General features: G+C 45.8%; 2 protein-coding genes across 10 annotated transcripts in view; one reads left to right on the top strand and one right to left on the bottom strand.

The window, feature by feature from the left end:
* Window positions 1-605: 605 nt before the first annotated feature.
* On the bottom strand, window positions 606-8,539 carry CFAP276 (cilia and flagella associated protein 276). Of its 2 annotated transcripts, none has more exons than XM_002810502.4 (5): window positions 8,261-8,539; window positions 2,579-2,695; window positions 1,658-1,773; window positions 1,186-1,310; window positions 606-749 (listed from the first exon to the last, which is right to left on the bottom strand). In XM_002810502.4, exons 1-5 carry the CDS (start codon window positions 8,303-8,305, stop codon window positions 679-681), a joined length of 474 nt encoding a protein of 157 aa, XP_002810548.1. In that variant the 5' UTR covers window positions 8,306-8,539; the 3' UTR covers window positions 606-678. The 2 variants fall into 2 exon arrangements, with proteins under 2 accessions (XP_002810548.1, XP_054386181.1); XM_054530206.1 differs by lacking the exon at window positions 8,261-8,539 and adding an exon at window positions 7,249-7,528.
* ELAPOR1 (endosome-lysosome associated apoptosis and autophagy regulator 1) overlaps window positions 7,488-23,081 on the top strand; it is an 89,492-nt gene continuing 73,898 nt past the window's right edge. For 2 of the 8 annotated variants that reach the window (XM_054530180.1, XM_054530162.1), the window contains exons 1-2: window positions 8,547-8,620; window positions 8,756-8,964. In XM_054530180.1, coding sequence (XP_054386155.1) covers window positions 8,812-8,964 — 153 coding nt within the window. In that variant the 5' untranslated portion in view covers window positions 8,547-8,620; window positions 8,756-8,811. The other 6 variants (XM_054530167.1, XM_054530186.2, XM_054530169.2 and 3 more) reach the window with 6 other exon arrangements.

Raw genomic sequence — 23,081 nt, 5'->3', positions numbered from 1 at the left:
TGTTTCCTCAACACTTAGCTCAGTTCTTGCCACATAAAGGTTTGCTGGCAGTGTTGAATGGATGGCTCTGTATGGTTGGAGTGACTTCAGTTTACAAAATATGAATATCTGTATCCTACCAAAGACTGCTGTTGTGTCCTAAATCTTCATCAGCAAGATATGATTTTCCAAGTTGCAAATATACCCCAAAGGACTAGTTTCTACAAGATGGGTAATTTCCTTCCCGTGATTTAAGAGTAGTCAAATGGAGGCCGGGCGCGGTGGCTGACGCCTGTAATCCCAGCACTTTGGGAGGCTGAGGCAGGTGGATCACGAGTCAGGAGTTCAAGACCACGCTGGCCAACATGGTGAAACCCTGTCTCTACTAATAATACAAAAATTAGCCGGGCGTTGTGGCGTGTGCCTGTAGTTCCTGCTACTCAGGAGGCTGAGGCAGGAGAATCGCTTGAACCCAGGAAGCAGAAGTTGCAGTGACCCGAGATCGCACCATTGCACTCCAGCCTGGGCGACAGAGCGAGACTCTGTCTCAAAAAAAAAAAAAAAAAAAAAAAAAAGTGGTCAAGTGGCAATTTGTAATCTGTGGATAACAGACACTTCAGACTTCATCTTGCACAAATCTATTTAATGGAAGTGGGCTGCAGTATGTTTCACTATAATTAGTTCAGGGATCTGTCAGCACTAGGTGGAGAAGAAGCCACCATCTTTCTTTCGGGAGTAGCCTCCATTGGTGGCTGCAGTGTGAGGGGACACTGTGGAGAAAAGAGAAGAGGAAGTGGACTGAATTTCAGATCCTTGGCTTTTTCTAGGAAACTTCAATCATCAATACATTTGTGGGTACTGTGGAGAAGCTTCTCATAACAGCTAGGGAAACCGGCATATGGAGGACTGATGGGCGGTAGTTACAGGTCTTCCACCGCCAGGTTTTTGCCCTTGCTGTAAATGTTTGTCTCCTAGACGTAAGGCTGAGCAAAGAGGCTCTGAAAAATTAAATTAATTTCCTAGCTCTATAGTCAGCATGTCCCCTGGTAGTAATCTGGTACCTGCCAACGTAATCATTGCTTTCCAAGACCCACAGAAATCCCTCATCTTCCCTACTGTCCAATCACCTTAAATCCCTGATTCATGGGTCCATTTAGAAAGACTCCCCCACTGCCCCATCTGCTTACCCAGTCCTCTAACCCTTACCTATGGATCCCTGGATGCTGTGGATGGACTCCTTTTTAGGGTTGATCCAGTGTCTGATGTTAGCCAGGAAAGTGATGGGTGGAGTGGGAGGGGTTAAAAATTCTCCAGGGAATTGGATCTTGGTTCTAGAAGAAGGCATAGGGAAAAAAAGTGGAGAGTGAAATCAATCAGAGAAAGGTGAGGAGGGCAAGGTAGTTGAATGTGATCTCAAGAATAAAGCAGTCAAAGACTCTTTTTACTGCTGTGGGATTAACCAGAGATTTTGTTTATACAGATGAGCACAATCTTGGGGGATTTCTGTTCATCTTAGACAGTGAAAATACAGAAACTATATTATAGACACAGATGTAAAAATACAGAAATTTGTATACAAATGAGTACCTAGTGATTATCATTTTCCAGGTGACATTTTACCTTATATGACTGGATGGCAGCATGTTTAGGCTGGAGAGGCTCTGCCTCTACCACTTACCTATAGGTATCCTGCGTGGTTTTCTGGTTTAACAGTATCTCACTTTTGTTCTTGAATGTCCCAGTGTGGTGGTTGTACAAGGCTGCTAAGCGGAAGTCCAGGTCATCCTTTGGTATCTACAGAAGTCAGTCCCCCCAAGGTTAGCTCAGCCACCTGTGTCCCTGCTCTAGTCAGATTCTATTGTGCTCTACTCTTCCCCAAAAGTATAGTGAAGGCTCTCTTGGGTCTGAAATCCACCAACTCCGTACACACTAAATTGTTGTACGTGATAACTCTTGTTAATATGGAATTATCTTAGGGTTAGGTCTAGGGAGTGGTGAGCTCTCACTGGAGACTCAGGAATATTGTTCCTGATGTGGGCTTAATGAACTTTACCTCATTCATGTTTATATTCAGTCCTTGTTTTAGTCAGAGAATGAGAAGGTTTGTAAAATCATTTGCTCTAGATAATTGCCTAGAGCAAAACCTAAGCCTTCTGGCTTCCCAGAGGTCAGATAAATTGGTTTTTGGCTTTGGATTTGGTAGGATCTTGGGTTACAGACAAAAGGAAAAGTACTGAAGCAGTTAGGGACAGACTAAATTTCAAAAAGAATATTAAGGGCTGGGTGCAGTGGCTCATGCCTATAATCGCAGCACTTTGGGAGGCTGAAGTGGGAGGATCGCTTGAGGCCAGGAGTTTCAGATCAGCCTGAGCAACATTTCGAGACCTCGTCTCTTCAGAAAAAAAAAATAGCTGCATGTCATGGCCCATGCCTATAGTTTCAGGAGGCAGAGGCAGGAGGATTGCCTGAGCCTGGGAGGTTCAGGCTACAGTAAACCATGATCAGGCCACAGCATTCCACCCTAGGTGACAGGAAAAAAAAAAAAAAAAAAAAGGCCCTAAACGGCTGCAAAGAGGAATAATATTTCAATGCTAGGTACCTCGGGATCAAAATAGTAGGCCTCCCGCCTCATGGAAGTAATTGTGGGGGTTGAGTTGAGCCGACTCCAGGGTTCCTGCTGCTGAGCAAGGTGTGTTGGGTTCTTGTGTGGCAATTTCTGCAAAAGAGAAACCATATCCAGGACAACCTGGTTATATGGGAAGCCTTGCTGATGTGGTTAGCTTCAGTAGCATCTCCTTATTCCATCTGGTTTTGTGTTTTTTGTTTTGTTTTATTTTTTGAGACAGAATCTCACTCTGTCATAGAAGCTGGAGTGCAGTGGCGAGATCTCGGCTCACTGCAACCTCTGTCTCTTGGGTTCAAATGACTCTTCTGTCTCAGCACCTCAAGTAGCTGGGATTACAGGCATGTGCCACTATGCCCGGCTAATTTTTGTATTTTTAGTAGAGACAGGGTTTCGCCATGTTGGCCAGGCTGGTCTTCAACTCCTGGCCTCAAGTGATACACCTGTCGCAGCCTCCCAAAGTGCTCAGATTACAGGTATGAGCCATCACGCCGGGCCCCATCTGGTTTTGTTTGAATCTCAGACATCTGCAAAGAGAAGAACGGTATGGGGCAAGACTCCCCAGGCTCTTGATCCTCCTATGTTTTCTTAGTGAGAACTGACAGAAACAGGCCAGGAATATAGGAGAAGGTGGAGAGTGGGATGAGGGGAGTGAAGAGTTGGGAGCAGATAGGAAAAATGATGAGCTCAGGTTTAGATGTACTGAGTTTGAAGAAAAGGTGAGACATTCTAATGCAAATAACAGGTAGAAATTTGGAAGTGTAACTTGTTGGAGGAGAGCTCAGAAGTATTGGTTGTCCACATGAAGTAATAGCTGAAGCCTGCAAAATGGAGTCAGGCCAAAAGGGAAGAACGGGTTCGTGAGGATTGTACAGTATTATAACTGGGAGTGAGGAGGGCCCTAGAGAAGCAGTCAGAGATGAAATCAGGAGAATGCAATGTCTAAGCAGGTGAGAAAAAGATTCCAATAAACAGGGAAGGGTCATTGATTGCAGGAATGGCAGAAAAAGTCCACTGGATATTAGTTCTCTCAATAAAACTCCACAGGCATGAATGTAAAAAGCATGTAACAGATTTCTTCATTATATGTAAAATGCCATATTCACCACTGTATCCCCAGTTCCTAGCACACTACCTAACACATGGTATTAAAAAATGGTTGAATCCGATATACCATTTGACTGAATTCCGGTGAGTGCAACTAACAACCTATTAGAACTCTCGCTGGGCGCAGTGTCTCACCCCTGTAATCCCAGCACTTTGGGAGGCTGAGGCGGGCGGATCACCTGAGGTCAGGAGTTTGAGACCAGCCTGACCAACATGATGAAACCCCATCTCTACTAAAATACAAAAATTAGCTGGGGGTAGTGGTGGGCGCCTGTAATCTCAGCTACTTGGGAGGCTGAGGAGGGAGAATCGCTTGAACCCAGGAGGTGGAGGTTGCAGTGAGCCGAGATCGCGCCACTGCACTCCAGCCTGGGCAACAAGAGTGGGACTCTGTCTCAAAAAAAATAGAACTCTCATTAGACCTATCCAACATTGTAATCCTCCTTCCCCCCAATATGGCAAAGTGCTGTGTGAGCCATACCTTTTTTTTTTTTGAGACAGTCTCGCTCTGTCGCCCAGACTGGAGTACAGTGGCATGATCTCGGCTCACTGCAACCTCTGCCTCCTGGGTTCAAGCGATTCTCCAGCCTTAGCCTCCCGAGTAGCTAGGATTACAGGCATGTGCCACCGCATCTGGCTAATTTTTGTATTTTTATTATAAATGGGGCTTCACCATATTGGCCAGACTGGTCTCAAACTCCTGACCACAGGTGATCCACCTGCCTCAGCCTCCCAAACTGCTGGAATTACAGGTGTGAGCCACCGCACCCCGCTGTGAGTCATACCTTAATTGAACAGTGTGTATCAGGCACTGTGCTGTCACCGAGAAGAATGAAGTATGAAAGAAAGAAAACTACAGGTATTTGATGCCAGCATAGGCTCAGTTATCCTTTGATGTGGCCCTGAGCAGCACTCCTCCCACTCTCCTTGAAGACCACTTAAACCTCGTCATCTCTGTCAGCAGAAGGATGAGATTGTCTTTCACTGAGAAAGTCCAGACTGTCAAGCATGAATGGCATCTTTACATCCACTTTCTTTCCATCTCAGGGAAAGGAAAGTCCCTTTTACTCAAGAATAACCCTTTCTCCCCAGACCCACCCTTCCCCGGTCTTCTGAGACCTGTACCATTCTGCATACGCTCTCTTCTGACCCCAGCCTCACTTCATTTCTTTGTCATAGTCTAGCTACCAGCCTATCACCTTCCCTACAGAACCAGACCTTTTCAGGAGTCAATATTTACTATCTCTACTTCCTCACTCACCATTCCTATACCCTCTTTAGCTCACTGCAGTCTGGCCTCTGCCTCAAGCACCCCCTAAAACTGCTCTTGCTAGTTATCAATGATCTCTGTGGCCAGGTCAGGTGGATCCTTTCCAGGCCTGATCTTATTTGAACTCAGCTGTTTCTGGCACCATAATGCTGATTCCCTCAAATGCCCTCACCAAGCTCTGTGGGCCCAGCTCCTCTGGGTTTTCCTCTTATTTCTGGCCCTTATCTTTCAGCTACTGTCTCAGCTCCACTTTCTGTCTGTCCCTTAGACAGTGCTATTCTCCAAGGGTCTCATTTTTACTTTTCTTAAGCTCACATCCACTGGATGAGCTGATTCCCTTCCATGGCTTCAACTACCATATGGGTACCATAGCTCATACGGATACACAGCTCAGTCATACATCTTCAATCCAGAACTCTCAATCCTGTTGCCTACTGTTGACCTTCACTTAAATATCCCACAGTCACTACAAAAACATCTACGTAGTTGATGTTTCTCAACATCTTTCTCCCCAAACCTGCTTCCCCAGGATGCCCCATTTCAGTGAACCCTCAGAATTAAACCCTTAGGAACCTAGCAGTTATCCTAGACTCACCTCCTCTCTTGGGCCCATATCCAGTCAGTCCCCAAGTCCTGTCAGTCCTGCCCTGTGCACCTTTCTCACATCTGCACATGATCTCCACCCGCTGTGGCACTGCTGTAGATCTGTTACTCTTCCTCCTGGAGATCGCCTCATCTGCCTCTAGCTGATCCCTCTTGTCTCACTCTCATTCTATCGAGTCTGCTGCCACTTGTGCTTCCTAAAACACCCATCTGATTGTGTCACTGTGGTACATACAATCCTGCTATGGGGCTGGGACCCATGGCTCATGCCTGTAATCTCAGCACTTTGGGAGGCCAAAGCAGGAGGATCACTTGAGGCTGGGAGTTTGAGACCAGCCTGGGCAACAAAGGAAGATCCTGGTTCTACAAAAAAAATAAAATAAGAATTAGCTGGGTGTGGTGGCATCACCTGTAGTCCCAACTACTTGGGAGGCTGAGGTGGGAGAATTGCTTGAGCCCAGGAGTTTGAGGCTGCAGTAAGCCAAGATTGCACCAGTGCACTCCAGTTGGGGTGACAGAGCAAGGAGACCCTGTCTCAAAAAAAAAAAAAAAAAATCCCACCATGATTCCTCACATTCCTAGGATGAAACCATAGCTAGCTAGCATGGTGTACACAGCACACCCAGCCCACCAAGGGCATCTCTCCAGCTCTGATCTCTGAGTGCTTCCATTTCACACCTACACTCCAGCCCTTCTGGGCTATTTGCAGTTCCCCAAATAAGCCATTCTCTCTCTCCTTTCCATGTATTTGCGCCTGCTGCTTCCTTTGCCTTGCATATCTGGTTCCTGTTTCCTTCTTCCTAACTCACATTCTACCCACTCCCTCACCTGGCCTACCTAACTGATATTTGGACATCAAAATACATCTGCTCTGTGAAGCTTTCTTTTAAGTTCCTGGTTCTCAAGGCACCCTACACACAACTCTGTCGTAACATGTGCTATTGTGCAAGCGTTTTTGCTATTGTCGGTCTCTCTTTACTACTACAGTTCCTTGACAGCAGAAGCTACAACTAATTTATTTATATATCCTTGGTGTTTAGCAGAGTGTCTGGCTTATAGTAAATAAGTATTGAATAAATAAAAAGGGGCTCTTAGTATTATTATTAGACCACAATTACCACTTAATTCATCTTATTGTGTACCACTTCAAATATCCCAATCACTTCTACCAGAAAAAAGATCATCTAAGTTCTGAAATCAGTGACCACCATCATGCTAAACACACACATAACAAACACATTGTGGCGTTAACCAGAAGACAGAGACAGTGTGAACACAGATGTATAAAGCATGACCTCTGGTGGCTTTCAGAGGATTCTCTCCCACTCCATATCTCATTTCTCTTCGGAGAACAGTCTTCCAAACAGGGAAATGGGTAGCTTGAAGGTACCTGGGTCCTGCCATAACTTATACTCACAATTGATTTGACCTGCCAGAGCCCCTTGTTCCTCTAGACTGGAGCTCTACTTTCCTCTGCTCAAAAACCCCTCTGAAACGTTAGCCAACCTGAATATGGAGATAGGGAGGCAGGCAGAAAACAGACTTCCCTGGTACCCGACTGAGTGTCTTCACCAGAGTCCTTTATGTTACCATCTCTGCTCATCACACAGACAGAAAGAAGACTACCGGCGACCCTACTGGGAATCTGCGCAAGAAACCACAGTACCTTGGAAGCCCGCAGTTCTCCTAAGTAGGAATCATCGTTATTTAATGTAGGCTGCTGGAAAGGGTCCCGGGTGGGAGGCATGGCTAAATGCCTAACTCTTTTAAGAGGGATAGGAGGCCCGCTCAGCCGCAGCACAGCCTCACTCGCATAAGATCCCGGGTCCCAATTGTTTGGAACGCTGGTTTCGGTTGCCAGGCAACTGCCCAGCCATGTATGACAGAGGAATTCCCACCGAGGAGGGCGCCACCTGGCGGCTGACCGCGGGAGGCCCCTGGGGAGGAAGCTCCGGGGACTGCAGAGGGAACGCTCCGCTGAGCGGGCCCCGAGCCTTGGAATTGCACTCCTGAGCCTCGGCGGAAAAGTGCTGGCCGCTCACCATCAGGACTTCTGCAAAATACTTCAGTTGAGGAAAGAAGTCCTGAAAGATGACCCAGAAATTTCCTTCTCCCTCGCACCTAACAAAAGTCTTTCAAAGCCATGAGAGAATGAGGATGTCAAGAGACCAAAGAGCGCCGGGCGCGGTGGTTCACGCCTGTAATCTCAGCACTTTGGGAAGCGGAGGCCCAAGAGTTCGAGACCAGTCTGGGCAACATGGCGAAACCCCGTCTCTACAAAAAGTAGGAAAAAAATTAGCTGGGCTTGGTGGCACGCGCCCGTAGTCCCAGCTAGTCGGGAGGCTAAGCCAGGAGAATCTCTTGAACCCGGGAGGCGGAGGTTGCAGTTAGCCGAGATCGCGCCACTGCACTCCAGTCTGGGCTAGAGAGTGAGACCCTGTCTCAGAGACAGACAGACAGAGAGACAGAGAGAGAGAGAGAGAGAGAGAGAGAGAGAGAGAGAGAGAGAGAGAGACCCACGTGCGGTACTTGGAAAATTGCGGCTAAGGCAAACTCCTTGCTTATACTCGGATCAACTACAGTGTCAGGGCTTCTCTTCTAGCCAGTTGTAAAAGCACGGATGGATTTGGCGGGATGTAAGATCTCCAGGAGTGGCCTTGGTAGGAGGGAACACGTACTGGGGCCTCTTCCAGGCGACGACTTCTGGAAGGTGATCTCTCCATCTTCTTTCTCTCGGTTCACACGCCACGTGTGCAACATCAGAGATGCTCATAAAATAACCCCTGGCCCGAAAGGGCAGTAGAAAACGGAAATTTGTTGGCTGGCTTGGAGGATGCTTCCACAGTGTTCTTCACACGAGCCCCGGGCCTGCCTGTTGGGCCGGTTGCGCACCCCGGGCGCGCGCTCTCCCGCGCCCACGCCGCGCGCACCAGCGGCGGCTGCTGCCATGGCGACCCGCAGGTGAGCGGCAGAGAGGCGCGTGGTCCCTGCCCCACCCGCGCGGAGCCAGACAGGAGGCGGTTGTCAAGGCGACGTGGGTAGGAGGAGAGGACGGAGGGAGGAGGAAGGATGGGCGGTGTTGGCGTAGCCGCAGGGAGGTGACTGGAGAGAGCCTGGCCCCTTGCATCCTCCCCCTGTGTACCTCCCTCCCCTTTTTTTCCGCCTTCTGCCAGCAGAAGCAACAGCCGCAGCACCTGAGCCGCTACTGCCGCTCACTCAGGACGACGCTATGGCTGAGCCTGGGCACAGCCACCATCTCTCCGCCAGAGGCAGGGGAAGAACTGAGAGGCGCATACCCCGGCTGTTGCGGCTGCTGCTCTGGGCTGGGACCGCCTTCCAGGTGACCCAGGGAACGGGACCGGAGCTTCACGCCTGCAAAGAGGTACTGCCGCCCCCCTACCCGTCCCCGCTTTGGTCACAAAAGTCTTGGATCCGGGCGGAGACCTTGGGGACCCAGGCGCAGAGAGTTTCAGACCCCACGGAGTTTAGATTTCTTTGGGGATGAGGCGTGGGGGGAGGGAAGAGGAGCCAGTCTGGCGTCATGAGGAGGCCAGCACATTGGAGGACTCACGGAGAGATCATCCTCAGATTGGGATGCTGAGCTCAGCGAGAAAGATCCCAGCCCCAAGAAGGGGAGCTACCTGGTACCTGAACTCAGAATGAGGGAGGAAGACGAGTTGTTTTCCAGTTAGGATGAACTCACCTTAAAAGTGGTTGACAACAAAAGATTATGCACAGAAAAGCAAAATAGGAAGAGGAAAAGAGAATAGTGGGAGAGGAAAGGAGTTAGGAAGGCCAGAAAAAAGTACCGGAGCGAAGTGGTTTTATCATGTCTACACAAAAAGGAGTGTGAAGGTGGGAGATGTGCAAGAGGGATGATAGGATTCCAGCTCTCTAGTTCCTTGTTTATTAAACATCGGTTAGTGCAGACTGTAAAATGTGTCTCCTCCTTATGGCTTGGCCTCCCGGCAGCGTACTATGTTTAGTGTACCTGACAGTACACGACTCACCTTTTTGCAGATTTTGAGTTCTTCAATATCTTGTGTTCTGCCAACCTCTAGTCTCCTTCTCTGACTTAACATATGTCAAAGTCTTTTTCAAGGTATTTCCAATATGTTGGAAGCAGAATTCAGACAATAGGTAGTCAATCTCTTATAACCAAAAATAGCTTTTTAAAAGTCATCTTGGAGGAACGCAAAAGGGCACTAGCAGCAACAAAACTAAGTCATTTCTATATTATTGAAATAACGATATTTGGTTGTGCTCTGAGCAACTTTTTTAGAAACCATATGGCAGAGGCAACAATAAGATATTTACAAGAACTACGTTGGGGAAGGCAAAATAAAAGTTCTGTTATTTCTGCGAAATGTGAAGGACTTCATAAAAAGTCAAGCATCTAGCTCTGTAAAAATAATCCCAAATATCAAACTTGGCTAAGGTTTTGAGAGGTTAGAATATATATATAGATGTATTTTTTTTTACTTTAAAAAATATATGTTTTAAAATAGAAATGAGGTTTCAATATACTGCCCCGGCCAGTCTCTTCTGGGCTCAAGCGACCTCCCACCTCGGCCCCCCAAAGTGCTGGGATTGTAAGAATGAGCCACTGCTCCCAGCCCAGAATATTTTTTATAAATTGTTAGTGTGAACTGATTGGCAACAACTCCATCCCATATGGAGATAAATTCTTATAAAGATGTTGTGTGTCTACAGCACAGCAGGTCATAAAGAAGTCAGGTGTGGGGGGGGGAGGATTTTTGTGTGAATAAAGATACTTGATTTTGAAGATTCATGAATATGACATAAGTGACCCCAGTGAATGGGACTTTTGATAACCTTTATTAGCCCCAATGACAACCTGCCCTGGGCCATCTACATTTCCACCCAGCCACATTATAACCTGTTTTAGAGATTGCAGGGAACAGTATGATCTTATCAGTGACTCTGGCTCACTGGCCTTGATGGCCTGTGGTCTAACCAACCAAAATAATGAGACCAAGAAAGCCCACTTGCCTAAGAATCAAACAAGAGAGTTTCCTGAGTGGAAGGTAAGAATCATACAGTTTAACTACCAATTCTTGTTGAGATCTTTGTCAACAATGGAAAATATGAGACATTTCAGAAATTAAGCACTTCTATTATCTTGGTTTGGAGGAAGGGAAGAATATTGATACTTGAGAACTCGAACTTGTGTACGAATTTTGCCTTTGGTCCTGTTTGAATAACCAATATTTGCCTAAGCAAAAGGTCTTGCCACAAAGTGTAAGCTTAGGGTAGTGGAAAGCTATGGAGCTCAACCTACCAGGGTTTCAGTCCTGTTACTTACCACATGGTTTTTGGATTTGTAGAATGGGTGTCAAAATAACACCTACCTCAGACAGGATTGCTTTGAGTATTGAAATAGAAAGTACATTGGAAACACAAAAGACAGTTACCCACCCTCCTTCCCTGTTCAGCTTCTTTCCCATTAGATCCACACCCCATGCCAGATTGGAAATGGTTTAGGAGGCATGCCCATTTGCCACAGGCGTCAGCAAGTCGTGTTTACATTCTCCTTGAGCAAACAGTGGCCATTGAACACCCTCAACTCCAAAACAATCGGAGAGAATAAACCCATTATTATAGTATTCATTTGGCAATATGAACTGATCAAACAAGTTTGGGGGCTTCCAACCCCAAATGGTGAAAAACCAATTCAAGGTAGACCAGCTCTTCTCTGTTCTTTTTTTTTTTTTTTTTTTTTTTTTTTGGTGAGACAGAGTCTGGCTTTGTTGGCCAGGCCAGGCTGGAGTGCAGTGGCATGATCTCAGCTCACTGCAGCTTCCATCTCCCAGGCTCAAGCAATTCTCCTGCCTCAGCCTCCCAAGTAGCTGGGATTACAGGCGTGTGCAACCACATCCGGCTAATTTTTTTATTTTTAGTAGAGATGGGGTTTCACCATGTTGGCCAGGCTGGTCTTGAACTCCTGACCTCAGGTGATCCACCTGCCTCGGCCTCCCAAAGTGCTGGGACTACAGGCGTGAGTCACTGTGCCCGGCCACTCTTCTCTGTTTTTAATTTTCATACGAATTTCTTGTGAGCTCATGTTGGGTGTTGATGGCAGGGACTCTTATCAGGCCAAGGCTGACCCTAATGACAACAATATTGCTCCAGCCTTGTTCGTGAAAGCTGAGGCATCCCTCTGGTTGTAATCAGGAAACAGAGAGGTTTAGCTTGAGGTCTAAACTGGGGTGGCAGAGAAGTGGGAGTTCTAGACTGCTGGACATGTGCTGGGGCTTGGCGTTCCTCTCACAGTTTTATAATAATCAGGGGCACAAATGGAACTAAACATCCTGTATGATATTTGTTTTCATGAATCATTTCTTTAGGCCAGGCTAAGTGCTGACTGCGAGCCAAAGGAGGGTTTCCCATGGCGCAGTGAAGCAAATCAAACCAAAGAGGAGCAGAAAGCTGCCTTTAACACGCTCTACCTTATCCTGAGGCTCCAGGACTAATTGCCTTCAAAGGGGTTCCCCAGTCTATATTGAAAAGCCCATGGGTTAGGAATCTAGCAGACATGGATTGGAATAAAATTTGTTGAATGAGTGATGCCATTTAGTAAGGATGCTACTTTGAGAAGTTAATTAACTTCTGTCAGCATCAAATTCCTGATCTGTAAAATGGGGATAGTAATACCTATCTCACAGGGCTGTTGTAGGAATTAATTAAATAAAATAACACATGTGAAGTGCCTAGTGCATACCCTTGGTATATCGTAGGTGCTTAATAAACGTTGGTAGAAAGAACAGTTAAGTACACAGATAATGCCATATAAATGACAACATAAGATTAACATATGGTAAACAATGCAGGAGTGGCAATATAGAGGATGATAGGAAAAGAAAGAAGAAAACTAATTCAGGGCGGGGCACAGTGGCTCACACCTGTAATCCCAGCACTTTGGGAGGCCGAGGCAGGTGGATCACCTGAGGTTGGGAGTTCAAAACCAGCCTGGCCAACATTGAAACCCTGTCTCTACTAAAAATACAAAATTACCTGGGCATGGTGGTGCATGCCTGTAATCCCAGCTACTTGGGAGACTGAGGCAGGAGAATCACTTGAACCTGGGAGGCAGAGGTTGCCGTGAACTGAGATTGCGCCATTGTACTCCAGCCTGGGCAACAAGAATGAAACTCCGTCTCAAAAAAAAAAAGAAAGAAAGAAAGAAAATTAATTCAAACAGTTGGCACTTGACCTGCTTCTGTGATAATCAGTAGCATTTCAGTAGGCAGAGATGGAGGAAGGGTGTTTTCTAGATAGAGGGAGGAGCTTGACGAAAGGTCCACATGTGGAAAATGCAAATGATCCTGGGACTTGCAAGCAGACCAGCTGGCTGAAATGTGCAATAGTGTGAGCTACAAAGTTGATAAGGTTGAAAAATTCTAAACTAAGTGGAGAATCCCTGAAGGATTTCTGGCAGAGATAGCAGCCTAAGCAGAATGGATTAGCATGAATATAAAGTAAGCATGGTTGAGGTGGGCCAACAGATGAGAGCAGAGAGATGAGGCAAGGAGACCAATACCGAAGATATTACTGAAGTCAAGGAGGAGGTTAATAAAGGGACTGCACTGGGATGGGGGCAGTGGAATACATGGAAAGGCGTCCATGTGAAAAACATGCTGACGGTAGAAGTTAGAGGATTTGGCAACTGATTGATGGTGTAGGGTGATGGTGACGGGTGGGTCAAGGATTTTTGTCAGGATTTTAGAGTGGGAGAATGGTAGGAGTTACTATCCAAAATGCAGAAAGAACAGCTTTAGGGAGCAGAGTGTTCCCTGTTCTTAGTTCTGATGTCCCTGGGATCAGCCCCTGTAGTCAGGGGAGAAAGTCCTGAGCCTTTGGCATGCTACTTCACTTCATGAGCACAGTGTCTAGGCTTTTCTATTTCCTCCTGTATTTGCTTCGTCTTCTTCTTCTTCTTTTTTTTTTTTTTTTTGAGATGGAGTCTTGCTCTGATGCCCAGGCTGAAGCGCAATGGTGTGATCTCCGCTCACTGCAAGCTCCGCCTGCCGGGTTCAAGCAATTCGCCTGCCTCAGCCTCCCAAGTAGCTGGGATTACAGGCGCCTGCCACCATGCCCAGCTAATTTTGTATTTTTATTAGAGATGGGATTTCACCATGTTGGCCAGGCTGGTCTAGAACTCCTAACCTCAGGCGATCCGCCCACCTCGGCCTCCCAAAGTGCTGGGATTACAGGAGTGAGCCACCATGCCTGGCCTAATTTTTTTTTTTTTTTTTGAGACAAGATCTGGCTCTACTGTGAAGGCTGGAATGTGGTAGTGCCATCTCAGTTCACTGCAACCTCCCCCTCTCAGGCTCAAGCCATCCTCACACCTCAGCTGGGATTACAGGTGTGCACCACCATGCCTGGATAATTTTTGTAGACAGGGTTTCTCCATGTTGCCCAGGCTGGTCTCAAACTCGTGAGCTCTAGTGATCTGCCTGCGTTGGCCTCCCAAATTGCTGGAATTACAGGTGTGAGCCACCACACTCAGCCTTTTTTTTTTTTTTCACATGTATGTCTCCCTAAACAATCTTATTTAGATCTGTTTATTTTTGACCTTTATAAAAATATATTGCATTGTATATAGAGTTATAACATTTGCTTTTCTAACTCAACGCTAGGCTTCTAAACTCATCTACATTATTGTATGTTACTATATTTTGTGCATTTTCAGTGTTGTAAAATACTCCTTTGGTGAATATTCCACAATTTAAAAATTAGTTTTCCTGTTAATAGACATTTGGGTTTCCATTGTTTTGCTATTTCAAACAATGCTGCTATGGACACTGTTAAACCTGTCTTCTGGTGTGCAGGTAGACGTTTCTTGAAGGTATAAACCTAGAAGTGGGGTGCTGGGTTGTGGGGTGTGTACAGATTCATCTTTACAGGAGAATGTAAAATTGTTTTCTGAAGTGAGGGAATTAATCATAATTTATTCTCCAGTGACTCCAGAGATTGGGATTCTATTAAGGATCTTAGTCACCACTATGGTCTGATGTTTGTGTCCCCCCCAAATTTGTACGTTGATACCTAATCCTCAATGCAATGGTATTAAGAGGTGGGGCCTTTAGGAGGTGATTATATCCTATGGGATTAGTGCACTTATAAAAGAGGCCTGAGCGGCTGGGCACCATGGCTCATGCCTGTAATCCCAGCATTTTGGGAGGCCGAGGCAGGCTGATCACTTGAGGCCAGGAGTTCAAGACCAGCCTGGCCAACATGTCGAAACCCTGTCTCTACAAAAAATACAAAACCTAGCTGGTGTGGTGGTGCATGCCTGTAATCCCAGCTACTTGGGAGGCTGAGACATGAGAATTGCTTGAACCCGGGAGGCAGAGGTTGCAGCAAGCCAAGATCATGCCTCTGTACTCCAGCCTGAGTGACAGGGCAAGACTCTGTCTTAAAATAAAATAAAATAAATACAAGAGTCCCAAGGTAACTTTTTTGCCTCCTCCACTATGTGAGGACACATAGACAGCACCATCTCTGAGGAATGGGCCCTCACCAGACACCTAATCTGCTGGTGACTTGATCTTGGACTTCCCAGCCTCCAGAGCTGTGAGCAATCAATATCCATTGTTTATAAATTACTTAGTCTATGGTATTTTGTTATAGCAGACCAAACACACTAGGCAGTCACTTTAGCCCCAGACATACTAAGTTAGGGCTTAACTATGGGGACACTCTCCCTTCACAAGTAATGCCGTTTCTCCAGAGCTCTTGGGGGTCATGTTTACCTAGACTTTTACAGCTTTCTTCAGTTTTCAGTTTTGTAGTCTGATGTGTCACAGGTGGGATGAGTTTTCTTCTATTTTGGAAACTGGACAGATGAATTCTCGTTCAGATCACTCACTAAACAGAGTCTAGGTGAAAGCAACTTCTAGGGCTAGGCTTCTGGAAATTAGTAGCATCTTACGGTGTCAAGGTAGGTACCATCTTAGGGTAAAACAGAAATGTCACTCAATAGGAGATATCTACTGCTCTCTATTCCATCTGAGAGGAGCCTTAGCTATTGTAACGTCTTTCAGGGAAGTGCTCTGTGGGCAAAAATAACTCTTCATATCCAGATTTGGTACAGTTTACACAATTTTGAAATTTTTGGTACTTTTTGTGTCCCTTTTTGCATTCTGTATTTCTTGAAATTTTTTCAATTTTTTTTTGAGATGGAGTTTCCTTCTTGTTGTCCAGGCTGGAGTCCAGTGGCGTGATCTCGACTCACTGCGACCTCCGCCTCCCAGGTTCAAGGTATTCTCCTGCCTTAGCCTCCCAAGTAGCTGGGATTACAGGCGCCTGCCATCACTCCTGGCTAATTTTTGTATTTTTAGTAGAGATGGTGTTTCACCATGTTGGCTACGCTGTTCTCGAACTCTTGACCTCGGGTGATCCACCCCCTCAGCCTCCCAAAGTGCATGAGCCACGTGCCTAGCTTTTGAATTATTACAATAAGAAAGTATCATTGTTATAAAAGCAATAAGGTTATTTTAAAATAGTATTCAATAGGCCAGAAGGGAATATGGAGATAACAGCCTTGAACTCCTGGCCTCAAAGGATTCTCCTGCCTCAGTCACACTTTAGAGTTTCCCTTTACATTCTGGATGAATCCTGAAAAGAGAGGTTAATGCTGCCTTAGACACTGGAGGGACTAAACTCTGAGAAAAGAACATTACGAAGAACTATCTAGCCCTGTGAAATTTAGACAGTTTCTGCAAATATGGATCTTTCATACTCCAATGGCCCAATAATAGAGGTCTTCTTTGCCTGCGTATTACTTTTTTTTTTTTTTTTTGAGACAGAGTCTCTCTCTGTCACCCAGGCTGGAGTGCAGTGGCACGATCTCAGCTCACTGCAACCTCTGCTTCCCAGGTTCTAGCGATTCTCCTGCCTCAGCCTCCTGAGTAGCTGGGATTACAGGCACCCTCCACCACGCCCAGCTCATTTTTGTATTTTTGGTAGAGACAGGGTTACACCATATTGGCTAGGCTGGTCTCAAACTCCTGACCTTGTGATCCACCCACCTTGGCCTCCCAAAGTGCTGGGATTATAGGCGTGAGCCACCGCAGCTGGCTTTTTTTTTTTTTTTGAGACAGAGTCTTGCTCTGTCACTCAGGCCAGAGTACAGCGGTGCAATCTCAGCTCACTGCAGGCTCTGCCTGTCGGGTTCAAGCGATTCCCATGCCTCATCCTCCCGAGTAGCTGAGATTACAGGCGTGCACCACCACACCCTGCCATGTTGGCCAGGCTGGTGTTGAACTCCCAACCTCAAGTGATCTGCCTGCCTCCGCCTCTCAAAGTGCTGGGATTACAGGCGTGAGCCACTGTGCCCAGCTTCAGATAACCTTTCCATTAAAAAAAAAAAAAGGCAGGATGCAGTGGCTCATGCCGGTAATCCCAGCACTTTGGGAGGCCATGGCCAGCAGATTGCTTGAGCCAGGAGTTCAAGACCAGCCTGGGCAACATAGCAAGACCCCAACTTTACAGAACAGTTTTAAAAATTAGCTATGTTTGGTGGCCTGTGCCTGTAGACCCAGACACTAGGGAGGCTGAGGTGGGAGGTTCACTTGAACCCATGAGTTAAAGATTACAGTGAGCTGTGATCAAGCCACTACGCTCCAGCATGGGCAACACAGTGGGACTCTCTCTTTTAAAAAAAAAAAGGGACTGGGTGCAGTGGCTGACACTTGTAATCCCAGCACTTTGGGAGGCCAAGGCGGGCAGATCACTTGAGCTCAGGGGTTTGAGACCAGCCTGGGCAACATGGTGAAACCCCATCTCTACTAAAAATACAAAAATTAGCTGGGCATGATGGTGTGCCCCTGTGGTCGCAGCTACTTGGGAGGCTGAGGTAGGAGGACTGTTTGAACCCAGGAGGTTGAGGTTGTAGTGAGCCATGATGGCACCAGAGCAAGACCCTGTCTCACAAAAAAGGTTGGGGGATCTGTATTAGTTAGCTTTTGCTGTATAACAATCCACTCTGAGGCTTATTGTACAGGACCCCTTGTTTAGCCCAAAATCCTGTAGTTTGACTGGTCTAGAGCAGCGTGGCTGATCTATGCTGGGATCCCTTGTGTGACTGTGGTCAGCTGGTAGATTGGCTGCAAGCTAGATTACCTAAAATGCTTCACCTAGAGGTCTGACATTGACAGGCTGTTGAGAGCCCCTGCAAAGTCATTATGTAAGGGCATACATATGGGGATGGGAAGAATTTGTTGCCATTTTTGAAGCATACCACTAGGAAAAGCAGAGTTGATACAAATAACCAACCACTCCAATGGACCTATAGTTATAAATTTGGTTAAGTACTAGGAAAGAAAAGTAAAGGATATGAGAGATTATTACAAAGACACCTACTTTACATTATGCCACAAGATCTTTTATATACTTTCAGCATCTTTCTATAAAGATGACATATGAACATTTTTAATCACCATATCTGTTGGTATAGATCACTGCTTTAGGAATGCAGCAAGAAAACTACAGCACAGTAGTCAAATTGCATACTCAAGGAAAAGCATACAAAGTGTTGATTTGAATGAGATGAACTTTAAATTTCTCTATTCCCTTTTGGCTTATTGAATATTATTTTAAAATGACCTTATTGTTTTTGCAACAATTATACTCTCTTATTCTAATAATTCAAGAAATACAGAATGCAAAAAAGACCATGAAACTTACCCAGAATTTCATAATTGGTTAAACTCATTGTAAACATTTCATTATATCTTTCCAGCTTTCTCTCCATACTTATAGACTTTCTAGACATCTGTATGTATGGCTATAAATACATACTTTTTTTTGAGATATAGTGTTTCTCTTGTCGCCCAGGCTGGAGTGCAAACGGCACGATCTTGGCCCACTGCAACCTCCACCTCCTGGGTTCAAGCGATTCTCCTGCCTCAGCCTCCCAAGTAGCTGGGACTACAGGCATGGGCCACCATGCCCAGCTAATTTTTGTATTTTTAGTAGAGACAGGGTTTCACCATGTTACCCAGGCCAGTCTCGAATTCCTGACCTCAGGTGATCTACCCCCTCAGCCTTCCAAAGTGCTGGGATTACAGGTGTGAGCCACCATGTCTGGCCATAAATATATAATTATCCATAAGTGTGATTATTCCACACGTGCTCCTTCATAATCTGTTTTTTTCATGCAATAATATTGCAGAGGGCATTGCTACATGTTAATAAATATAGGTCTATATCATCATTTTTCTCTTTAAGAGATGGAGTCTCACTATGTTGCCCAGGCTGGAGAGCAGTGACTATTACAGGTGTCATCATGGTGCAGTATAACCTTGAACTCTTGGGCTCAAGGTATCCTCCTGCCTTAGCCTCCCAAGTAGCTTGTGCCACCACACCTGGCTACTTTATTATTTTTAAGGCTGCATAGAGTTCTGTAGGCAGTATACAATATAATTTATATAACTAACCAATTCAGATAACCAACCAATTTCTATTAGTATAAACAATACTGAAGTGAACAATTTTGCGTATATAGTTGTAAACATTTGCTCAACTGTCATTCAGTTAACTCCTTAAATTATGTTCTCAGAAATGAGGATTCTTTGACCAAGGGCATATATATTTCATATTGTTCCCTATTTCTCAATTTATCTTTTGGAGAAATTACATGCATTTTTACTTCTCATTAACCTTGCACACCCTCACCTTTTCTCACATCCTTGGCAATGCTATCAATCCTTTAAAACTTTCATAAATTAATAGGCAATACACACACATACTTCATTCTTGGTCCATAACTGAGGAATCCCACCTGTTTTCAAAAGGACCCTACTGGAGCTCCCAAGTGACCTCAGAGCATTTCTAGGGGTTGTTACTTCGATTGAGGGAGATTTTCTGGCTCCTCACTCTCCCACTTTTGATTCCTTGTGTGTGGTCTCTCTCTCTCTTTTTTTTTGTTTTTTTTTTTTGTTTTTTTTTGAGAGAGACAGAATCTTGCTCTGTCGCCCAGGCTGGAGTGCAGTGGTGCAATCTCGGCTCACTGCAACCTCCACCTCCTGGGTTCAAGTGATTTTCCTGCCTCAGCCTCCCGAGTAACTGGGATTACAGGTGCCCACCAACATGCCTGGCTAATTTTTGTATTTTTAGTAGAGATGGCGCTATACTGTGTTGGCCAGGCTGGTCTTGAACTCCTGATCTCAAGTGATCCACCCACCTCGGCCTCCCAAAGTGCTGGGAGTACAGGCGTGAGCCACCATGCCCAGCTGGCAATTTTTGTATTTTTTTAGTAGAAATGAAATTTCTCTATGTGTTGGCCAGGATGGTCTCGAACTCCTGACCTCAAGTGATCCACCTCCCCACCCTTGGCCTCTCAAAGTGCTGGGATTACAGGTGTGAACCACCAGGACTGGCCAAGCAGTCTGGTTTTTTGTTGTTGTTGTTGTTTTTAAGACAGAGTCTTACTCCGTCAACAGGCTGGAGTGCAGTGGCACAATCTCGGCTCACTACAACCTCCGCCTCCCGGGTTCAAGTGATTCTCCTGCCTCAGCCTCCCGAGTAGCTGGGACTACAGGTGTGCACCACCAGGCCTGGTTGTATTTTTAGTAGAGACGGGGTTTCACCGTGTTGGCCAGGATGGTCTCCATCTCTTGACCTCGTGATCCGCCCGCCTTGGCCTCCCAAAGTGCTAGGATTACAGGCGGGAGCCACCACGCCCGGCCAAGCAGTCTGTTTTTAACCCTGCACAATCTGGATACACAGTTTAGCACTTCCTAGGGTGATAAGAATTCATCTTCATACATAAAAACACACACACCAAGCAAAAAACACCACCACTACAGCAAGATGACACTAATGAGCAATGGACTTTTTTTCCAGGAGGAAAAGTTTTAATTTATTCACAGAAATAGAATAAAAATCCCATACATCATTCTTAATCTTCCAAATCCCTTCTCAGCTGCTTCCCCTCCACCCAACCAGGAGTAAAATGTTCCATCCTTCTCCCACACTACGCCAGCCTCCTCTCTTCTCTTTCACATTTCCCCACTTAGGTGGTCCCAGGGAGAAGCTCATTTGGCTTGAAAAGCCAAGCTGATACTCACAAATAACCATTCCAATCGACTTGCAGTTATACATTTCGTTAAGTGCTATGCAGGAAAAGTGAAGGCTATGATAGATGATTTCAAGGAGACTTAAATGGCGAAAGTGAAAGCAGGCCTTTCTGAGGAGTGAGTTTAAGCATGGATCTCAAGGGTGTGGAGGAGTTGGGCATGCAAAGATAAGGGACAAACTCAGCCTGGTGCTCAGAGGATGGACAGAAGGCCAGTGTGGCTGAACCACATAAACTTACACTTGTAAAATAAAAAAGTGCAAGGCCAGGTGCGGTGGCTCACCCTTGTAATCCCAGATATGATCCTTAAAAAACAAAGCAAACAATACAGGAAAGTACAAGTAAAGAAAATAAAAATTTATCTCAATTTTCATCACTCAGAAATAATTCTTAAAAAGCACTTTTTATTTTTTGAGATGGAGTCTCGCTCTGTTGCCTAGGCTGGAGAGCAGTGATGCAATCTCAGCTCGCTACAACATTCGCCTCCTGGGTTCCAGCAATTCTCCTGCCTCAGCCTCCCGGGTAACTGAGATTACAGGCACGCGCCACCACGCCCAGCTAATTTTTGTATTTTTAGTAGAGATGGAGTTTTTTCATGTTACCCAGGCTGTTCTCAAACTCCTGACCTCAAGTGATCCGCCTGCATTGGCCTCCCAAAATGCTGGGATTACAGGTGTCAGCCTCTCTGCTTGGCCTGTAGCATGGATTTTTAATGAGATCATTAGCCCTCTCCATCTGTGGTCAGCTGACAGGCTCGGACAGCTTTGGCTGTGAGGAAGGCGAAGAGTGCTCATTTTCACCAGGGAATCACTGAGACGTGGAGGGCCAGGCTCAAGAGCTTGTCTACTTTATCAAGCTGCCAGCTTGTCTGGATCAGGGCAGATGGGCCGGGTGGAGAATTCTGCCAAATTTTTTGAAAATAAGTAAAACTCATCCTTTCCTCAGTCTGTATTGTCCCTCTGGTGACTGATAAAAATTGGGCTGTTTGTCACATTTCTTTCTTAAGCTCTCCTTCTATGTCATACCAGATAAAAGAACACAACAGATAATTATAGTTAGTGCTTGACAGCTGCTGAAAATACAAAAATATATTCTCATATTTCCTGGGCCCTCCACTGTTCAAATTCTTTTTTTTCTTTTCTTTTTTTTTTTTTTTGAGATGGAGTCTTGTTCTGTCACCAGGCTGGAGTGCAGTGGTACAATCTCGGCTCACTGCAACCTCTACCTCCCAGGTTCAAGTGATTCCCCTGCCTCAGCCTCCCAAGTAGCTGGGACTACAGGCACACGCCACCATGCCTGACTAATTTTTTGTATTTTAGTAGAGATGGGGTTTCACCATGTTGACCAGGATGGTCTTGATCGCCTGACCTCGTAGTCCACCTGCCTTGGCCTCCCGAAGTGCTGGGATTACAGATGTGAGCCACTGCACCCGGCCTTCAAATTCTTTCAAGTCTGAGAAGGCTCATATGATATTGCTACCTTTTTATTTTATTTATTTATTTTTTTGAGACAGGGTCCTACTCTTCACCCAGGCTGGAGTGCCGTGGCATGATCACTGTTCATGGCAGCCTTGAGCTCCTGGGCTCAAGTGATCCCTCCCACATTAGCCTGAGTAGCTGGAACTACAGGCATATGTCACCACATTCGGCTAATTTTTAAATTTTTTCAGAGACTAGGTCTCACCATGTTGCCCAGGCTGGTCTCGAACTCCTGGGCTCAGGTCATCCTCCCACCTTGGCCTTCCAAAGTGGTGGGATTGCAGACATGAGCCACTGCACCTGGCCTGCTTTTTTTTTTTTTAAGTCTTTTATTTGAGACAGAGTCTCGCTCTGTCACCCAGGCTAACATGCAGTGGCGCGATCTCAGCTCACTGCAACCTCCGCCTCCTGGGTTCAAGAGATCCTCCAGCCTTAGCCTCCTGTGCAGCTGGGATTACAGGCACATACCACCACACCCAGCTAAGTTTTGTATTTTTAGTAGAGACAGAGTTTCACCATGTTGGCCAGTCTTCAACTCCTGACCTTAAGTTATCCACCTGCCTTGGCTTCCCAAAGTGCTGGGATTCCAGGCATCAGCCACTGCACCTGGCCTTATTAAAGGCACTTTTAAAAGATCCACTATGCAGCATGAAAAATAAAATAAATTGAGTTTCATAGGCCTAGAATGTGGTTTTCTAAGTCTGAACCTTACTGCTAATACAAAATGAAAAGCAAACAAAAAAATTGGACTCTAATTGTAATAAACCTGCATGCTAATTGGAGCATCCTTTTCCTGACCTGATGCAAAACAATAAAGGAAAACTGAAATTGGCTAATTTTGTGCTTGAAATCAATTACTTTGACCTCCCATCCCAATCACATGAAAATAGAGTGGCTAGTAACCCACTCTGGGGA

The sequence above is a fragment of the Pongo abelii genome, chromosome 1 (assembly GCF_028885655.2).
Source record: "Pongo abelii isolate AG06213 chromosome 1, NHGRI_mPonAbe1-v2.0_pri, whole genome shotgun sequence".
Classification (NCBI taxonomy): Eukaryota; Metazoa; Chordata; class Mammalia; order Primates; family Hominidae; genus Pongo; species Pongo abelii.
The sequence above is the reverse complement of the archived record's forward strand: the minus strand, read 5'-3'. Positions and strand labels throughout refer to the sequence as shown.

Coding starts and splice junctions, on each gene's coding strand:
- CFAP276 (XM_054530206.1), bottom strand. CDS start 7,329: ATGCCTCCCACCCGGGACCCTTTCCAGCAGCCTACATTAAATAACGAT. Junction 2,696..7,248: donor GAGAACTGCGGGCTTCCAAG/GTACTGTGGTTT, acceptor TCTCTTTTGCAG/AAATTGCCACACAAGAACCC. Junction 750..1,185: donor CAGCATCCAGGGATCCATAG/GTAAGGGTTAGA, acceptor TTTTCTCCACAG/TGTCCCCTCACACTGCAGCC.